Raw genomic sequence first — 22154 nt, forward strand, 5'->3', positions numbered from 1 at the left:
ACCCATTTTGATCCTGCAAATCATAACTGTTAATCCAGCTAATGTCCCATTTGATACTGCAAGTGAATCATTTCATATCTCAAAATCTCGATAGACTACCTCTTGTAAATAAAAGGGTCTCTCTAGTATCTACACAAAAAGCCAGAAGTATGCATAGCGCAGTCATTGATGATAACTGAAAAGGTGTGATCAAAGATAAATATCATCAAAACACAACAAATTAACTAGAAAACAGCAAATCATGGTCTAAAATGTATATTTCTTGTCATTTCCATCATGTTTAAACATGACACAGCAGTCCTTTTGTGGTGGAGGCTTCATTCTTTGTTTACATGTTGATTATGCATTAATAGGGCATTTTCAGTTTTTTATATATTTTTTCTTTTCTACCCAACCCAATAGCCATCATAGGTTAAAGCAAACTATGCTGTTTTACATGACCAGTTTGGAAATGTTTGAGTGAAAGTCCCAATCAAGTTTGAACTTGTTTTTTTCAGTTCAAGCAACTAGAAAAATTAACACTGGGGGAAGTTTCATCTTGATGCAAATGGGTCTTTCGTGTAAACTTATGGACTGAATAAAACAAATTTAAAAGCTTAATAAGAAGACGGCTATACATAAATGACTTATTTAAGTTACAATCTAATATTTTGGTGTTCCAGCGTACCATTAGAACCTCAATACACACACCTGTACTACAAGTAGGTATGATACTGTAAATGACCACCAGTAACATTTTACATATATACATTCTGTGGTAAATTCCATGGTTATCTGCTGCACATTGAAGCACTCATCAAAATGCATACAATTTTTGCAGGCAACAGTGTCGAGACTAACCAGGTCGGAAGTTAACTCCAACTGCTTCAGCCGCTACCTTAAGAATGTCAACTGCGTGTAACTCCTGTCTACGATTACTTATAAAAACTTAACGGTAGAAACAAACCACGAGGAACATGTTCGGTGGCTATGTACAGGTTTACAGAAGGGATCCATCATCAACTTCTTCTGGGAACATTCCCCATTAATGGTCTCATTTGTGGCATCCCTGGGCCCATGTTTGGTGGCATTCCTGGGCCCATGTTAGGCCCCATACCTCTACCCATTGGCAACATCGGTCCTCCTGGACCCATCGGTCTGACCACTGTAAAGAGATAATGGGTGAAGGCAGAGCGTCAAATCATGATTTTCCTTAAATAAACAAGCAATTGTTTGAAGTCACCATGATGATGATGATGCAAATAACTCCCTACAATCTGATAATTATCTGCATTGAACACCCTCCCTGCCCCCGAGCACACAGCAATGTTTAACAGTCTGTGTAGCTATTCAAAGGGTATTTTTTGTGGTGCAAACAGCAGATACTTAATTGACAATATGCAACCAGTTTGTAATATTGGGCTTTGCCAATAATAATTATAAAAGTGCTGTATAAGGCCTAGCTTGAGTAGGTTTGTTATGTAGAGTAAATGGCATTCTAAAGGATACATTGGGACACCAAAGTATCATCACTTTAATACTAGGTCTTGGTGCTAGGGAATCAGTATTTGCCATAGATGTTATATTACAAACAAAGGGTACCCTAAATGACTAAGGGTACCCTCCGAGTTGAATTTATGACTAAGGGTACCCTCCAAGTTGAAGTAATGACTAAGGGTATCCTCCAAGTTATAGTAATGACTAAGGGTACCCTCCAAGATATAGTAACGACTAAGGGTACCCTCCAAGTTGATTTAATGACTAAGGGTACCCTCCAAGATATAGTAATGACTTAGCCTACCCTCCAAGTTAAAGTAATGACTAACGGTACCCTCCAAGTTAAAGGAATGACTAAGGGTACCCTCCAAGTTAAAGTAATGACTAAGGGTACCCTCCAAGATATAGTAATGACTAAGGGTACCCTCCAAGATATAGTAATGACTAAGGGTACCCTCCAAGTTAAAGTAATGACTAAGGGTACCCTCCAAGATATAGTAATGACTAAGGGTACCCTCCAAGATATAGTAATGACTAAGGGTACCCTCCAAGTTGAAGTAATGACTAAGGGTACCCTCCAAGTTATAGCAATGACTAAGGGTACCCTCCAAGTTAAAGTAATGACTAAGGGTATCCTCCAAGTTGAAGTAATGGCTCAGGATACCCTCCAAGTTGAAGTAATGACTAAGGATACCCTCCAAGTTGAAGTAATGACTAAGGGTACCCTCCAAGTTGAAGTAATGACTAAGGGTACCCTCCAAGTTATAGTAATGACTAAGGGTACCATCGAAGTTGAGCTAATGAATAAGGGTACCCTCCAAGATATAGTAATGACTAAGGGTACCCTCCAAGTTAAAGTAATGACTAAGGTTACCCTCTAAGTTAAAGTAATGACTAAGGGTACCCTCCAAGTTAAAGTAATGACTAAGGGTACCCTCGAAGATATAGTAATGACTAAGGGTACCCTCCAAGTTAAAGTAATGACTAAGGGTACCCTTCAAGAAATAGTAATGACTAAGGGTACCCTCCAAGTTAAAGTAATGACTAAGGGTATCCTGCAAGTTAAAGTTATGACTAAGGGTACCCTCCAAGTTAAAGTAATGACTACGGCTACCCTCCTAGTTAAAGTAATGACTAAGGGTACCTTTCAAGATATAGTAATGACTAAGGGTACCCTTCAAGTTGAAGTAATGACTAAGGGTAACCTCCATGTTGAAGTAATGACTAAGGGTACCCTTCAAGTTGAAGTAATGAAAAAGGGTACCCTCCAAGTTAAAATAATGACTAAGGGTACCTTTCAAGATATAGTAATGACTAAGGGTACGTACCCTTCAAGTTAAAGTAATGACTAAGGGTACCCTCCAAGTTAAAATAATGACTAAGGGTACCTTTCAAGATATAGTAATGACTAAGGGTACCCTTCAAGTTAAAGTAATGACTAAGGGTACCCTCCAAGTTAAAATAATGACTAAGGGTACCCTCCAAGTTGAAGTAATGACTCAGGGTACCCTCCCAGTTGAAGTTATGGCTCAGGGTACCCTCCAAGATATAGTTATGACTAAGGGTACCCTCCAAGTTAAAATAATGGCTCAGGGTACCTTCCAAGATATAGTAATGACTAACGGTACCCTCCAAGTTGAAGTAATGACTCAGGGTACCCTCCAAGTTGAAGTAATGACTCAGGGTACCCTCCAAGTTGAAGTAATGGCTCAGGGTACCCTCCAAGATATAGTAATGACTAAGGGTACCCTCCAAGTTGAAGTAATTACTCAGGGTACCCTCCAAGTTGAAGTAATGACTCAGGGTACCCTCCAAGTTGAAGTAATGACTCAGGGTACCCTCCAAGTTGAAGTAATGGCTCAGGGTACCCTCCAAGTTGAAGTAATGACTAAGGGTACCCTCCAAGTTGAAGTAATGACTCAGGGTACCCTCCAAGTTGGAGTAATGACTCAGGGTACCCTCCAAGTTGAAGTAATGGCTCAGGGTACCCTCCAAGATATAGTAATGACTAAGGGTACCCTCCAAGTTAAAATAATGGCTCAGGGTACCTTCCAAGATATAGTAATGACTAACGGTACCCTCCAAGTTGAAGTAATGACTCAGGGTACCCTCCAAGTTGAAGTAATGACTCAGGGTACCCTCCAAGTTGAAGTAATGGCTAAGGGTACCCTCCAAGATATAGTAATGACTAAGGGTACCCTCCAAGTTGAAGTAATTACTCAGGGTACCCTCCAAGTTGAAGTAATGACTCAGGGTACCCTCCAAGTTGAAGTAATGACTCAGGGTACCCTCCAAGTTGAAGTAATGGCTCAGGGTACCCTCCAAGTTGAAGTAATGACTAAGGGTACCCTCCAAGTTGAAGTAATGACTCAGGGTACCCTCCAAGTTGGAGTAATGACTCAGGGTACCCTCCAAGTTGAAGTAATGGCTCAGGGTACCCTCCAAGATATAGTAATGACTAAGGGTACCCTCCAAGTTATAGTAATGACTAAGGGTACCCTCCAAGTTGACTTACTTGGTCCTGGTGGTCCTCCTGGTCTCATCATCATAGGACCAGGGTTCATCATTCCTGGTCGGGGTGGTCCGTCTGGTCCTCCCATGCCTGGCTGGAATCCCGGTGGTCTGGTCTGTGCAGCGTAATTCTGAGGTGGTGGAACCCTTGCCCCTGCGGGTGCAGGGGCTCCAGGAGGAGCTTTCTGTTGTTGACCGGTGAACGGATTACTATGAATCTTACCAGCCTGGAATGCAGCGGCTACAGAAGGAGGAGGACCAGAGACAAAGATTTTAACAGAGAATGTCTAATTAAAACATACGCCTAAGAGTGGAATGTTGGCGATGGGTTACTTTCTACACAGCACAGAGATATCGGAATCTACTCTATGCATTTAACACACAGATATCTGAATCTACTCTATGCATTTAACACACAGATATCTGAATCTACATAAATGCATTTAACACACAGATATCTGAATCTACTCTATGCATTAAACACACAGATATCTGAATCTACTCTACTGTATGCATTTAACACACAGATATCTGAATCTACTCTATGCATTTAACACACAGATATCTGAATCTACTCTATGCATTTAACACACAGATATCTGAATCTACTCTATGCATTTAACACAGAGATATCTGAATCTACTCTATATGCATTTAACACACAGATATCTGAATCTACTCTATGCATTTAACACACAGATATCTGAATCTACTCTACTGTATGCATTTAACACACAGATATCTGAATCTACTCTATGCATTTAACACACAGATATCAGAATCTACTCTATGCATTTAACACACAGATATCTGAATCTACTCTATGCATTAAACACACAGATATCTGAATCTACTCTACTGTATGCATTTAACACACAGATATCTGAATCTACATAAATGCATTTAACACACAGATATCTGAATCTACTCTATGCATTTAACACAGAGATATCTGAATCTACTCTACTGTATGCATTTAACACACAGATATCTGAATCTACTCTACTGTATGCATTTAACACACAGATATCTGAATCTACTCTATGCATTTAACACACAGATATCTGAATCTACATAAATGCATTTAACACACAGATATCTGAATCTACTCTATGCATTTAACACAGAGATATCTGAATCTACTCTACTGTATGCATTTAACACACAGATATCTGAATCTACTCTATGCATTTAACAAACAGATATCTGAATCTACTCTATGCATTTAACACACAGATATCTGAATCTACTCTATGCATTTAACACACAGATATCTGAATCTACTCTATGCATTTAACACACAGATATCTGAATCTACTCTATGCATTTAACACACAGATATCTGAATCTACTCTATATGCATTTAACACACAGATATCTGAATCTACTCTACGCATTTAACACAGAGATATCTGAATCTACTCTATGCATTTAACACAGAGATATCTAAATCTACTCTATGCATTTAACACAGAGATATCTAAATCTACTCTATGCATTTAACACACAGATATCTGAATCTACTCTATGCATTTAACACAGAGATATCTAAATCTATGCTATGCATTTAACACACAGATATCTGAATCTACTGTACTCTATGCATTTAACACACAGATATCTGAATCTACATAAATGCATTTAACACACAGATATCTGAATCTACTCTATGCATTAAACACACAGATATCTGAATCTACTCTATGCATTTAACACACAGGTATCTAAATCTACTCTACGCATTAAACACACAGATATCTGAATCTACTCTATGCATTTAACACACAGATATCTGAATCTACTCTATGCATTTAACACACAGATATCCGAATCTACTCTATGCATTTAACACACAGATATCTGAATCTACTCTATGCATTTAACACACAGATATCTAAATCTACTCTATGCATTTAACACACAGATATCTGAATCTACTCTATGCATTTAACACACAGATATCCGAATCTACTCTATGCATTTAACACACAGATATCTGAATCTACTCTATGCATTTAGCACACAGATATCTGAATCTACTCTATGCATTTAACACACAGATATCTGAATCTACTCTATGCATTTAACACACAGGTATCAGAATCTACTCTACGCATTTAACACAGAGATATCTGAATCTACTCTATGCATTTAACACAGAGATCAACCCTTTTTAATTCCCCAGTGAATGAGGTCGCCAGGAGGAAAATCCTGTGGCGACTAGATCTTTATTTTCCCCAAATTCTGGTCGCCCAGAATGAAAATGTGATCGCCACTTTGATATGCTAAATATTAGTACAAAAAAACACTAGGCCTAGGCTCAACATCAAGTAGCACTAGACTGTACATGTGTACAATACGCGCACTTTCTCCGTTTTATGTGTAAATGTTATTCTAGTATTCCATGGTTAAGAAAGTTGAAAAGAAATCAAGTTTATCAACTTCATTGACTGACTTTTGAACTTCGTTAAAACCCGTCCTTTACAACATTCACTGTATAGAGAACAAAACTCTGAAAATCAGTAGAGAAATTACCAATTGTGTACGAAAAGTAAGTTGGTACACCTTTCAAATTTTACGAAAGATCGAGCAAAATACTTTCGAAAAATTCACGCGAAACTGGCATATCGTGCTAAATGCAACTAATTTCATGTCAACAAGGCTCTAGTACACCCATTTATGAATCAACCATAAGACCACATCTGGTTTTAAGCGGGGGAAAAAGAAAGTATTTTCTAGTTTCCACAAAAAAAGGAAAAATTATTATCCTACCATAGTTAAGTGTATAGTAAATAGCCTAACCACTTCGTCGGTTACGGATCTCACGTAACAACAAAAACACAACTATAATTGTATTTTGCGAAGTTGACGTTCTTTACAAGGACATGAAAACAATATTTAGCTTTTAGTTAATCGTGCCAAGTGGCCTAAAACATGGGATTGCAAGGTTTACTTTTATAAATATGGCCATACCGTAGCTATCGGGGCCATGATATCGTGCTATGTCTGTATGGTAGAGACTGTGCCTCGTGTATCATGGGGAAAAGATTGGTTTGTTCATGCGGAGGAGTCGGTTGGCTTGAGGTGTGTTTTACTTACCTTCATGTTACGGGGATATTTACCTACTTTTCTTGAGCGTCTAAGATAATATTTCGCATAACTTTACCGATCCTTTACTGACTGACCTAATTAATTCTAGAGTGGAGCCAAAATAGTTTACTCCATGAAAAGTTTTTTGGAAACGTGCCAAAAATGTTAAGAAACAGGTGTTAGACAGGGGGTTGCAACTTGCTCGGCAAGGTTAAACACTGCAGTTGTAAACTGATGTACGTACAGTATAGTGCACGCTGTTCATTGTTAGGCAGTCTAGAAACGGAGCTTTGCCGAACGTAGTTTGTTTCATAATATCGACAGTTTTGTAAGTTAAACTTTTTAAAGATTCTAAGACAGATTAAATCTCTTTTCATTTTATTACATAATATAGCAACTCGAACTTGTCATTTTAAAATTTTGAACAGTTTCGTGACAATATAAATTCATCATAGTGAAATTTTCAGTTGCAAAAACTGATCGCCACAGTATTATAGGTCTGGCGACTAGCATTAATTTTTCCAGAAATTCTCATCGCCAGCCGAGAATTGTGGTCGCCAATGCGACCATGGCGACCGTAATTAAAAAGGGTTGACAGAGATATCTAAATCTACTCTATGCATTTAACACAGAGATATCTGAATCTACTCTATGCATTTAACACAGAGATATCTGAATCTACTCTATGCATTTAACACAGAGATATCTAAATCTACTCTATGCATTTAACACAGAGATATCTAAATCTACTCTATGCATTTAACACAGAGATATCTGAATCTACTCTATGAATTAAACACACAGATATCTGAATCTACTCTATGCATTTAACACAGAGATATCTGAATCTACTCTATGCATTTAACACACAGATATCTGAATCTACTCTATGCATTTAACACACAGATATCTGAATCTACTCTATGCATTTAACACACAGATATCTGAATCTACTCTATGCATTTAACACACAGATATCTGAATCTACTCTATGCATTTAACACACGGATATCTGAATCTACTCTATGCATTTAACACACAGATATCTGAATCTACTCTATGCATTTAACACACGGATATCTGAATCTACTCTATGCATTTAACACACAGATATCTGAATCTACTCTATGCATTTAACACACAGATATCTGAATCTACTCTATGCATTTAACACACAGATATCTGAATCTACTCTATGCATTTAACACACAGATATCTGAATCTACTCTATGCATTTAACACACAGATATCTGAATCTACTTTGTTTACTACCTGTTACATGTGTTTACATCATGGCTGCAAAACTGTCCTTGATATTCAAGGCAGGTTTTAGGTACAACCATATTACATTTAACCAACACTTTCATTCCGTAAGAAGTGGATATGAAATGTACATACTTAAGCCTGTGTATAAGGACTTGGGCAACGAAATGAACTTTTGTTTTAACAACATTCTTAGAATCAGAACACAAGCTTGCGTACAGTATAAGAGACTTTGGCAAGGTCAACGACCTGAAATTTTGTTTCAACAACATTCTTAGAATCAGAACACAAAACCATTAATCAAATAAATATATATGACCCAACATTTCCTGATTCATAGGCATACTTGTCTAACATGAAGAAGTCAAAATATTCTCCTAGTCAACTTCAAAGTATGAAACATAAATAATGATCCTTCAGATGTTATCTTCAACCAAGCACCTGATTGGTACAATCGATCCGGACCCAACAGAACTAATAAAACTTAAACAATTATTAGTCCGTAGACTTGCTTGAAGTATGAGTAATGACTGTGACGGTAATTGGTTGATTACTTACTTGTTCTGTCGATTAAGGTCTGTGCTTGCTCTTCCATCCATTTCTGATAGTATATTCTAACGTTATCTTTGTGTTTCCGGCCATTACAATGCGTTTTCCTCACTGACGGCTGCAAACAGACCAAAAATGTGAGAAATGCTTTCAAAGAAATTTCACATGAACTTTCTTTAACTTCCCTCCTTTTGTTTATACAGGTCTCCTATTACTGTGCTTATGAAATATGAAATGATTGCCATATTTAAGCTACGATACTGATATGTTTGTTTGCACGGCAAATACTGTAGTGAGGGAACAATGCAGTTGGAACAGACAGCGAAATAAAGAGATAATTTTCATTCATTTCAATACACTTGGGTACTTTCCTATTGGCAGCGGTAGTAGAAGTACACACTGTAAATGTACTGATATGGTACAGTATACTGGAAATCTTAGAAGGAACCCGCTTCGAGATTCACTTCTCTACTAATGAAAATCTGGTTGAAATCTCACTTGTACTAGGAAGTGAAGTAACAAGAAGTTATCAATTCTTAGGTAAAGAAAACCATTCATTGATCATTGCAGGAAATATTGATATAAGTTTGCCACAACTTTACATAGAGTGACAGAGAGAAATTCAAGGCAATCTGAAGTGCTGCGATGATGCGATCTCTCCACGTTGGAATTTATCACACAGAGCAAGCACCACTGCAGAAACTTTGTGAAGCCACAGTATACAGGTACAGAAACATGTCAGCCATGGGATTTAATCGTTGAGAGACTTTCTGATCAGTTTCTATTGCCAGAGAGGCCTCACTCAATATGTGAATACAAAGACAATCAATACTGTACATACATATATTCATAGCTGTAGCAGAAACAATTTAGCTCACTCTCATCAGATTACTTGTGTCTAAACTAAACCTGCACAGCTCACACACAAACTACATCTAGACAAGGAGGGCAGAGCACCTACAACAGGCAGACAGATATGCCAAGATTTCTCAAAATTAGGGAGATTTTACAATTTTTCATCCCAATAATGGAGAAGAAAAAATGCAAAGAATTGGGCTAAATCAAAGTCATCCTGTGACATAGAGATATCTGTGGGTTTTAGCACATCACCTCTGCAGTAAAAGTACACATTTGATTATATTGTGCTCACCTGAGTGCTGCAGAACACAATGCAACATTTGGTAGAATGCATTTTTTTACAATCATTGATGAAGAGAATTGTTCTCCATATTCAAGCATATATGCACGGCCCTATAAAGCTGATAACATATTAGACGAACATTTCCTGTAGAAATCAACTTTTGTTGGGATGGAAATTATACAAAATATCAGGAATCGTGAGATTTGCCTAAAAAAGTTTACAAACTATGTAATGGGATGCAGGGCATAAACTATGTAATGGGATGCAGTGCACAAACTATGTAATGGGATGCAGTGCACAAACTATGTTATGGGATGCAGTGCACAAACTACATGTAATGGGATGCAGTGAACAAACTATGTAATTGGATGCAGTGCACAAACTATGTAATGGGATGCAGTGCACAAACTATGTAATGGGATGCAGTGCACAGACTACATGTAATGGGATGCAGTGCACAGACTATGTAATGGGATGCAGTGCACAGACTATGTAATGGGATGCAGTGCACAAACTATGTAACTTACAGAATCATGAGTAAGATATGTATCACAGTAGTCACAGTAGTACCTGTAGAAAGACAAACAATAATTTAAAATTATAACAAAGCAAAAATAAATACTGCAGATGCATGCACATCAATAATAACGTACTATACATTCACATTGAAGTAAATTAGAGTAACTTTGAGAATGAAAGTTAGATGTTTCCATGTGAGCGATAAAGTAAATGATGTATATCATATAATTACCTCAAATATTAATTACTATATTAATACAGATGGTACAAACAAAGAATAAAAAGATGAACTTTTGTAGTATCAGCTGCAACTTAAGTGGAAGGAATAAACGTTTCGATCGTAGAAGACCCTGTCACAGCAATAGTACTAGTAGTGTCTACGAGGGTGTACTATGTGTGGGCTAGTATGTGTGTTCTAGTATGTGTGTACTAGTAGTACACACATATACCATGTCACCTTAAAGGCATTGAAGACTTGCCCAAAAACCATGTACCGCGCTAAGAAAAAGTCAACTTTATGTTGCTTGCAAGTGAAGTTTTCTTTTTGTCGCTACAAAATGCAGACAGTAATGAAACGTGATACCTTGTTATCTTTTATCTAGACCTGAGATGTCCATCGCTGCTATATACACTGTGTTGTGGGTATTGACCGTACAGTAGCTGTATGTATTGACTGTACGCTGGTGTCTAATTACCGACGGTAGCAAGTTGTGTGTGTGTTTGCTGGGATCGATGGTGGTGTCTTACACTTCTGTTACACCTCATTTGAAACTGGGTCATATTACCGGCATGAGACGTTTCTTTGTGCGCGAGTCTTCACACCCTTTAAACAGATCCGATGGGAATTGAAACTTACTTCATTTCAGATGTATTCAATGCACAAGGGCAGATGGATAAGGACGTCCTGCAAACCTAAAGAATATATAATGAAAAGCATGATATTATAAATCATTTAAAATAAATCAATAAGAAATAAAAAGGCTACAAGCTGTGACATCCAGGTGAAGATATTTATTAAATTATTGTTAAGGTCCTCGTGTAGAGCCCATGAGCAATGACTATAGTGGAACAACATTCTGGATCAAATATTAAATGGATTGACATTTCTAATAAGATAAGATTATAATTTAAAGTTGACAAAACTTAAACTAAAAGTTTCCAGGTATCAACACACATACAGTGAAAGTTATTAAACAAACAAACTGACATTACAAATGCAAACTTGACAAGCTTAAGCCTCAAATGCAACAGCAGTTGCTGCTTCCAAAACCATTCTACAATTGAATTTACAAATACATATCATAACAACACACATATAATTCAAGGTATATATACTATATATATACTACAAAGTACAAACTAACATAAGTAAAATAAACCATGAAAACAATTTAGTATTTTGGGCATTTCTCTCTATACAGTATGTATTTTTTCTTTATAATTTACTCTTTGCATACAGTAGTTTGTTTATGTGTGGTCAAACAATTCATTGTGAAAATCTCTTAAGTAAAACAGTCAGTAACCCCCCCTCTTCCCCCCTCCCCCCACTTGGGAATACATATCAGCAATTTCACTACTTTCAAGATTGTCCAACAAACAGGAGACTAGATGACTAATAACAGTTGGTTGACAGTGGTTTACCAATAAAGGTTCAGGTACTAATTTAGAATCAGTACCATTTGACTACCCGACAGACTCATTCACTCGATGCACCTATTCACTGACTGTTATTAGTTAGCTTACCCATTCATATGCAGACCTGTCAACTCTCCCGGTTTTACCGGGAGACTCCTGGTTTTTACCCGAATTTCCCCGCCTCCTGGTTTCATATTCTATTCTCTCGTTTTTTTTAATGTGTCATCACTTGCGAAATTTCTGAATATAGCCAACAGTTTGTTCTATGCCTATCGCGTAATAAGTGTACTCTAAAAATAGATTGACTGTTTATAAACACGTTACGACTGACACAGTGCTGTGCGGGACTCTCGACCAATATCAGGCTGCTTTGTCGGTTCTCACACTTCGCCCAATGTCGTTATTGTACATTGGCCTTGGTCGAGTCCTGAATACAGTACAGTAGTACGGCGTGCACTGTGCATATGCCGTGGTGCACAAGTTTAATAAACACAAGTTGTCACTTGTTTGTTTAAGCGGCGTACCAAATGTGTGCAGTTCGCATGTAGGCTACTTGTATATGACAAAAAACAGTTAAGTTCTATGCTGGCAAACACTTTACCTGCGTCCTCTTAGATGCTAGGTTAGTATCACACCTTTAACTACGATTTAAGAAACGGCTGTTTCAAACATCTCACTAATTCTTTCGGCGACTTTAATCCCTATTCATTGAGCACAATAGCATAAACTGCGTATAAACTCGTACAGGGATTATATGAGGTGTCTACGCGGCAATTTGTTGTCAACGATTTTATACGAGATTGTACTTGTTTAAATGCGTCTTTATACGATCCTGTGCGCGTACACATGTCCAGTTATATATGAGCGGTACTGTAGACTATTTATTTAGGAGTATTTATATAATTTCAGTTGAAAATTACCAACCTCCCTATTTTCCCCTTATTCTCCCGGTTTGTTGGCCCTGAAAAAGTTTATTCTCCCTATTTTGGGGTCAAACAGGTTGACAGGTCTGCATATGGTACATATGGAATGGGCTAGGCCTATCTATAAGTTAGGGCAAGGTTCAATGTAATTAGGCCTAGTTACATTTTGTCCCTTACCTTTTATTAGTGGAAGTCCAAACATTAAAAAATATCCTAGCAAACAACAAAGGTGGTCTCCACCATAGTGAAAGATGATTTATGATTAGGCTTAAGTACTGTAGTAGGCTACATTGACTTAGCTGGGCCTAACCTAGCATAGGCTACAATAAGCAACTTATTTGTAACCTGTTGTAACGTATCGTTAGCAGTCCTTGCTTACCTGTACAGTTACTAAACCCCAAGGGTGTTTATAGATAAGTTAGTCTTATTTGGGTTCTACCGATAGACCTTTCTTCGATTTGGTTAACTTAGAATATATCGATGATTCCATTCACAGCCTTGTGCTCCAGTCCTTCGTAGCTCTGTAATAAGTTCTGTTTACATGTCATATAATGCTATTGTAGGCTAGGCGCATATGACTTTCGTACACTTCTATACCAACTGACCACGTACTTTCGCCGTACCCACGCCGACCTTGTTAGTAATAAGAACAGAGCTACTGTATGTATGTATGGAACGCCAAATAACCACATCATCACCAATGGCATTGCAATGGGTAGCCTACAGTATTCAGTCCCAAGGATAATGATATATGACATCAATCGAGCTGAAATGTTGTTTTTGCTTTTATACTTAAAGATTTGTCCACACAGGCGGTGTTGTAGACACGAATCAGACTCGAGTCACAATTTTTCTTTCTTGTGACTCAGCTATACAAGATCATGTTGTCTGTTACTTCGAGAAGGTCTTTTTTTCTCCGTTGGCGTTTCGTTAAGTTTTAATTCGTTTTCGAAACATAATCTTGTCCCCGTTTTGGTACATTACTTGCAGATCCCCAGAATAAAGCGAGAGTGATAACACATTGGGGATTAGGGTTGGGTGGTTGGGGGAAATCATCACCTCTTACGCAGGTGGAAGTCATCATGTTTCTGTTGGAAAACGGAGCGTGCAGGAGTAAAATTAGCAAGCCGCGCAGGTGGACTTTTTGAGCGATATATAGACTTGAAAATAATATCAGTAGCCAACATAGGCGTAGGAGACGGGGGGCTGGGGGCCACAGCCCCCCCCCCCACAAGATATTTTTGTGAAAATCGGGCAAATAGTTAAACTTATATTATTATTATTATCATTATTATTGTAATGACTAGTGTTGCGCCGATATCACCAATATCGGTTTTGGCCGATATCCGATATTATCATCCCAATATCGGTCCGATACCGATACGATACCGATATTTTTTAACAGTCAAAATAAACTGGATGCAGTAAATGTGAGCCTTAACATCGTAACGACTTACAAGTTGCTTACAGTGTTAACGTATGCTTGCAAAATTGCATCTTAATTAGGTTACGAACTGTCGATCACAATGTAAAAGTTATAATTTATTGAGTTTATACTCAATGTACAACTTATTCACTTGACCGTATAGAGGAAAAAAAACTGAAAATCAGTAGAGAAATGACCAATTGTGTACGGGAAGTAAGGTGGTACACATTTTCAAATATTACGAAAGATCGAGCAAAACACTTTCGAAAAATTCACACAAAACTGGCATATCGTACTAAATGCAACTAATGTCATGTAAACAAGGCTCTAGTGCATCCATTTATGAATATACCGTAAGACCACATCTGTTGTTAAGCGGGGGGAAAAGAAAGTATTTTCTAGAATTTCCAAAAATACGGAAAAAATAATATCCTACCATAGTTAAGTGTATAACAAATAGCCTAACCACCTCGGCGGTTACAGATCTCACGTAACTAAAAAGTTCCTTGGCAACGTGCCAAAAATGTTAACAAACAGGTGTTACACAGGGGATGAGCTCACAGTGATTGGGAAGGTACCTGGGAAAATTAACAGCACAGGCACCGTGCCCAGCAAAAAATGTACCCTAATTTTACCGCGGTAAACTATGGTAAATGTGTGGTAAATAGGGTAAATGTGTGGTAAAATTGTGGTAAATCAACCGCGGTACATTTACCGCAGTTTTACCATGGTATTACCGCGGTATAAGTAGGGTAAAAAGTGCGGTACATTTACTGCGGTAAATTTACCGCAGTTTTACCATGGTATTACCGCGGTAAAAGTGTGGTACATTTACTACGGTAAATTTACCACAGTTTTACCATGGTATTACCGCGGTAAAAGTAGGGTAAAAGTGTGGTACATTTACCGCGGTAAATTTACCACAGTTTTACCATGATATTACTGCGGTATAAGTAGGGTAAAAGTGCGGTACATTTACTACGGTAAATTAACCACAGTTTTACCATGGTATTACCGCGGTAAAAGTAGGGTAAAAGCGTGGTACATTTACTTCGGTAAATTTACCATAGTTTTACCATGATATTACTGTAGTAAAAGTAGGGTAAGTTTATATGGTACATAAACTACATATGTGAAATTCCTACAATTGTGCCATGATTAACCACAGTAAAAATAGGGTAAAACTATATGGTGCAATTATACTATGGTAAATTTACCATAATTGTACCATGATTTTACCACAGTAGAACATATATGGGTCACACTATGAAACATGATGGTACATTCACAGCAATTTTCCATGATTTTGTCCCATATTTTTGCAATACTGATATGACAAACCTTTTGTTCTTTTCATATCTTAATGTTGGCAATATAAATTATCTGTGGATATGAGCTGAATAAAGAAGAGAGACAACTGCTATTCTTATATGTTATAGTATGCATCTCTTTTCCTAAAAAAAACAAGCAGAGGATAGATACATAGAGAATTCCTTCATGGAATCCCTGATATATTTGAGACGAGACAACAATTAATTCTTTTTTCATTATTAGGGAGAACCTAAAAGTCTTTAAAATGAAAAAAGAACTATATAAACTAGCACACATAAGGCATAGCTTCTGTGCCTCAACACTGTGGCACAAAAAAATTGACCAATCAGTGTCCTCAGATTTGGGTATTCTCTGTCAGGTCCATTAAATGACTTCACAAGTCTATGTATTATGATCAGAGTACTCTTTCCATTTAAAACAAGTGGTTGCGGACAATAAGAGATCAAAAGTCCAATCTGGACTACCAATTAAGTCAAAAGAAGAGAGTCAGGAATCATACCATCTAGGGTAATTGAAATTCAACAAAGCTTTCTCATGTGTGAAACCTCCATGGATTTGATGAATTAAAAACTGTTGCATTCTACAACTGAGGACTTACATGTCAGGCATACAACCATTACAATAAGGGTAAAGGCATATAGCCAAATTATGATACAGTACACTGATGGGTGAAATTCAAAGAAATATATGGTATACATGCTGATTGAAGTTAGGACAAAATCATGCTCAATGTTAGGTAAAACTGTCCTACAATTAGTGTAAAATCATGGTAAATTGAGGTAAAACTAAAGTAAAAGCGTAGTAAATCTACGGTAAAATTGGGGTAAAAGCGTGGTAAAAGTATGGTAAATTGAGGTAAAACTAAGGTAAAAGCGTGGTAAATCTACGTTAAAATTGGGGTAAAAGAACGGTAAAACTGTGGTAAATTTAGGGTAAAAGTGTAGTAAATGCGTGGTCAATCTAGGGTAAAATTGGGGTAAAAGAACGGTTAACTGTGGTAAAAGCGTGGTAAAATATGGTAAATTGAGGTAAAACTAAGGAAAAAGCGTGGTAAATATACAGTAAAATTGGGGTAAAAGAACGGTAAAACTGTGGTAAATTTGGGGTAAAAGCGTAGTAAAAGTGTAGTAAAAGCGCGGTAAAAGTATGGTAACACCGTGGTAAATTGCGGTAAAATTGGGGTAAAAGTGAGGTAAAACCATGGTAAATTTGTGGTAATTTACTGCGGTAAACCGCGGTTTACCGCGTCCATAGGGCCAAAACACCGCGGTAATGTACAACAAATTTACCGCGTTTTTACCCCGGTTTTACCGGGGTAAAAGTGTGGTATGTTACCGCGGTAAATTTGAGGTAAATTTTTTCCTGGGTGGTAGTTGGGTATAGGGTTAAACACTGCAGTTGTAAAAATGTACGCATAGTGCACGCTATTCATTGTTAGGCAGTCTAGAAACAGGGCTTTGCTGAACGTTGTTTGTTTCATAATATCGGAAGTTTTGTAAGTTGCACTTTTTAAAGATTGAAAGACAGATTAAATCTCTTTTCATTTTATAACATTATATAGGTACTCTAACTTGTGATTTTAAAATTTATCAGTTTCGTGACAATTTAAATAAAAAAATTTGTCAGTATTTTGTGTTCGCGGGAAATTGAACAAGGTTTTCCAACTTTGCTGAACTGTGCGGTTAAACATCATGTTCAAGGATTTTACGGAGGCCTTTGAGAAAATGAATGGTTAGTACAGTGTATATATGCTGCACTAATGCTGTGTGTAGGCCAAGGTTCACGAAGGTCATTGGTTATATTCGCGCGCCGTAGACATGTTTTTAGAGGTTACGGAGGGTCAGGTTTCCATGGATATTAATCGAAAATGAATCTGAGTTTAACTGACGCTAAAGAAATGGATCGTCTTGGGCAGATTAACAGATCATTGCAAATATAAAGAAGTAGCTCTGCTGTTAAAAAGAAAAGTTCAATATCGGTTTGCTGTTATCGGCAATTAGGCAAAATTTTACCGATACCGATATGCTGCCGATATTGCAAATATCGGCCGATACCGATATTGAAAACGATTATCGTAGCAACACTAGTAATGACTTCCCTAAAAATGATAACCGATATAGAAGTGTAACTTATTTTATGTAATTGGCATGCGATGTACTAACCGATGCATGCCTATATGAGATGTACATTATTTTGTTGAGCGTGCTGAGCGCGCGAAAGATTTTGGTTATATTTTTGGGGCAAGTCGTTACAGCCCCCTCGAATCAAATTGGGCTCTTATGCCTATGGTATCCAATATTATTAAACCCACCTAAGCGTTGTAGCTTCTGTGCGGTTACATCAATTGCCAGTCCCCTTACAGAAACGGCCCCGATAATTATAGACTTCCATAAAACCTTCGAATTCTAGCTATACGCATCTATACATTCTATATAATGGCTCATATCGGTTATGTAGGAGCAACAAAGTAGTGTGGGCAAGCAGGAAAAAAAGACGTTCGGGATCACGGTCACCATGAGAATTTAAGCTTTGTGGATGATATACGGAGGCCGAGAGAGAACATCGAAACTTCAACATTCAGGTCAAAATTATGACTACCTTATAATTTCCCTGAACTTTAATCCTTTGTCTCAAAATCTCGACAATTTCATCTTACATTTTTGGACAAATTCTTCCGAAATTGAGACTGTTTCGACTTTTATCTTTATGAAATTTCGACAAATTATACTACAACTTTGACTATTTATCTCATATTTGATTTAACTCATTCTGTGTAGAATACTTGAGATGAGCGTTGATCTTGATATTTTGATTTCACATATTTTTTATAACTTCGAATTCACATAAAGTTTTCATCACTGAATCATGACTTTTCATTACAATTACCACAGCAAATTCAAACAATCAAGGACAAACTAAAACGAAAGACAGTGAATGACCGAATGACAATTGACTTTTACAGGGTTAAGTATCATTTGCGAATGACAGCGAACGACAACGAATGACAAAGAAGGACGGTGGTGAGAAGAGATAGAATGGAGTGGAGTAAATGCGGTTATTGGTTTTCTGCGCAAAAATGATTTAAGAGAAATCGCATGTTACGTGGCTGCAGGGTTTTGGTGTAATTTACTGATAGAAACCCCAGGGAAAGTCTTTGTGTGAGAATGCGCTTGACTGCTGTGCTTTTGACATTTACCTATGTAGATTTATATAGAAAGATAACTGAAGTAATTGTTAGGTGCTGGCTAATAGGTATGTTTGAAACTGATATATCCACGATTAATTTGGGTGGAAAATGCTATGGTATTTGCTCGGATTTTTGCAACTTTAACCCCGATTTTAGATATGGCGCCCCTTTGCCCCCCTTCCCTACGCCGCTGTCACAGAGTAGCTCCTTAACTGGCGCTGATTTCCTCTTTTTCCAGTCTCTTTTGCCCACACCCCCCCCCCTTTAAAAAAAATCCTCATAGAAATGTCCAATATAAGGACTCTTCCTGAAAATTTTAGCTGTTTCAAGATTATAGTATTGTTAGTTTCCAACAATTAATATCGGAAAATGACATTAAATTTACTTTTTAAAATCAGACTTACAATTTCGCTTACTATAAGGTGCGTTTGTATCTTGTCCGTGTTTTACTAGATCTGTAAGCCAAGCACTTCGCGTCCACTCGGTTTGCGTGGCTTTAATATACCCACGAAGTCTGAACTGTGATATCTGGTTGAAGCAAATGTCTGTGCTGTCATTACTGTCATTCGTTTTAGTCAACGCAATTTTTTAGTGTGTACAACATATTGTCATTCGTTATGTGTAACGCAATTGTCATTCGTATTAGTAACACCCTTTTGTCAGCAGTACCAAAAACAATAAGGAAACCCTGACTAGAACTATGCTTACTTAACACTTAACAGATTTAGGGACGTTGTATGGATTTGCATATTGCCCCGGTTTACTGTACCGCTACGACCAGTGGCGCCGCCAATGGGGGGCCAGGGGGCACGTGCGCCCCTGGAAAACCTAGTGCCCCCCGAGTGCCCCCCCCCCCCATCTGAGATTTGGGTTGGTAAAAAAATATATATATATATATTTTGTTATATTCAACTCCCATCATCTGAGTTGGTTTTTCATAAGGACAAAGAAGCACAGTAATTCGTATTTTCTTCAAATCAGCTGCGAAAAAATGAAAAAGTTTATCCTTGAACGTCGGGTATCGAAGTCGTAACCCGCGCCATCACAACAGGTGTCGATATTTACATTGAATGTGTTAGTGCTCACGCCATACCAGCGGATATACACGTCCGCTTCGCGAGCTACATGACTGTGAGAAAGGAGGGTACTGAAATATGTTGCCTTGGTCTGAGGTTGACAGGTTAGGAGCTGACGAAATGTGAGAATGTGAGGGTCCGCAGGCACCATACTTGCCTATATTTGTGGACCCATATATTAACCCTGTTGTGTAGGGGTGCAGAGGTCATTTGAGGTCAGATGCTTGTAGGAACAAATGTGCGAATGTTCACACCTGCATACTGAGCCATACTCGATGTGTGATCAAACTTTGGATTGCATGGTGAGATCCCTGATAGGAGCCAATAACGATGCTGGAACCTGTTACATAATGGGCGAAAACGAGAAGGACAAGAAAGGAGTCGGGGGTCATGCACACATTAATTCAACAAATGTAGGTTCTATTGATATAGGGTTAGGCATAATATCGACAGCATGTGGTTCATATCCTCTGCAAAATTCTGCGCCTTGTTAAAATCTTTACCTCAAAAATAGCAATTTCTTCAGATATCTTCAGATCGAATTTAGCATCAAATGTGGCAGCATTTTGCATCTAGCCCATCCTCCGATGCAAAAACTTTCCAAAGGGGAGGGGGCAGTGGCGGCGGAACCGGGGGGATTGGGGGGCTCAGCCCCCCAATGAAAAAGTTGAGGGGGCAAATGCATGATAAGCCCCCCCCCCCAATATTTACCAAGGCTCCGAAACGTGCATCTGCCCATTTTTCAATGCATACTTGTCGATCTGTCCGATGCACACGTATACTATATAGGTGTAATAATTTTAGTAAATGCTGGGGGGACCCTCGGCCCGTCCCCTGGCTAGAGACCACATTGTCACCCCAACCGCGTCTTCACGCCCCGTGAAAAGTGGAAGCAGTGAGTGTGAGTACCGGTAAGCGCAACACAACTTCGTCTTAGGCCAATGACTTGCTTCATTTCAGCCATTTCTCCAACATCCCCTTACACAGAGTACACTCAAGAACGTCTTTGCGAGTACACTACGAGTAATAGCTACTCTCTTAAAACACCATCGAATATACAAATTACAATGTTTTTACAGACTTTTACTTGCAATCTGAGAAATTGCAGGCTTGAGACCCATATTTTAGGGCTAGGTATTAGCAGCATAAAACACTCGGGAAGTGCCGTTTCCGGCCATCTGGGGGTTTGAAAAACCAAAAATGTTCTTGTACGCTCCGCGCCAACCGTTGTTGTCGCTCCGCTTAGATAGTCTCAACACATTGGCCCCCCAATAATTTTCCCGTTCCGCCGCACCTGGAGGGGCACCCCCTCCCCTTAGACCCCTCCCACAGGACGGCGATCCGTATCCACCTAAGTGCCCCCCATCAAATGCTGGTGCCCCCCCCCCCTGTGCCCGCCACTGGCTACGACGCAGTCGTGGTTGCTCGTCATCCGATGAATGGAGAGTAGAATCATCAGAACTGTCACTAAGGTACGATGTTGGAACTGTCAGTCGAGGCAGGGACATATCTCTAGTGTCGGTGTTATATTCGGGAAGATTTCCATGGAGTAGTGGAACTGGTAGACTGGGTGATGGGCAAGGACGTATTTCCCTCCAGCGAACCGTTTTGTTTGGACCAGAGCCATCGGCCGTTGTCGTTTGGACAGGAGAGAACCTTATAAACGTTAGCTCCCCACTCATCTGCAATCTTTTGTCTTCCCCGGGGGTGGTTTTTGGTGGAGACGTTGGTACCAGCTTTCAGTGGTATTTCCTCAGCACATATTTGTCAAGTGTCGTTAAAGTGCTGCAGCCTGATGTTTTAGCGTCTCCTCTGCTTTCTTGTGGGCCATCTGGAGGGCTTCATTATGTGCGAAAATCCACTCATCTACTGAATCTGCGGTTTGCGAGTGTGGTTGATTCAACAAGAAATCTACATGTAAAAAAAGGCTCCCTGCAATACATCAAAATAAAACGGGGGAAAACCCAATTGGGAGAGGGAGGGGTGCATTGTAGGCCGTACAAAACTTCTGGTAGATACCGGGGGC

The 22154-nt window shown here is 38.5% G+C and overlaps 1 protein-coding gene across 1 annotated transcript; it reads right to left on the bottom strand.

The window, feature by feature from the left end:
• Positions 1-239: 239 nt before the first annotated feature.
• On the bottom strand, positions 240-13737 carry LOC139983007 (U1 small nuclear ribonucleoprotein C-like). The gene is made up of 6 exons (XM_071996323.1): positions 13487-13737; positions 11406-11461; positions 10558-10600; positions 8899-9007; positions 3992-4228; positions 240-1144 (listed from the first exon to the last, which is right to left on the bottom strand). The coding sequence occupies exons 2-6, from the start codon at positions 11408-11410 to the stop codon at positions 999-1001; spliced, it is 540 nt and encodes a 179-aa protein (XP_071852424.1). The 5' UTR covers positions 11411-11461; positions 13487-13737; the 3' UTR covers positions 240-998.
• Between the last annotated feature and the right edge of the window lie 8417 nt (positions 13738-22154).

This window comes from Apostichopus japonicus, chromosome 16, assembly GCF_037975245.1.
Source record: "Apostichopus japonicus isolate 1M-3 chromosome 16, ASM3797524v1, whole genome shotgun sequence".
NCBI lineage: Eukaryota > Metazoa > Echinodermata > Holothuroidea > Aspidochirotida > Stichopodidae > Apostichopus > Apostichopus japonicus.

Excerpts from the sequence above, each read along its gene's own strand:
- LOC139983007 (XM_071996323.1), bottom strand. Across the intron at positions 9,008-10,557 it reads CATATCTTACTCATGATTCT|CCGTCAGTGAGGAAAACGCA; the intron begins GTAAGTTACATA and ends GTCTGTTTGCAG. Across the intron at positions 1,145-3,991 it reads AGGAGGACCACCAGGACCAA|TGGTCAGACCGATGGGTCCA; the intron begins GTAAGTCAACTT and ends ATCTCTTTACAG.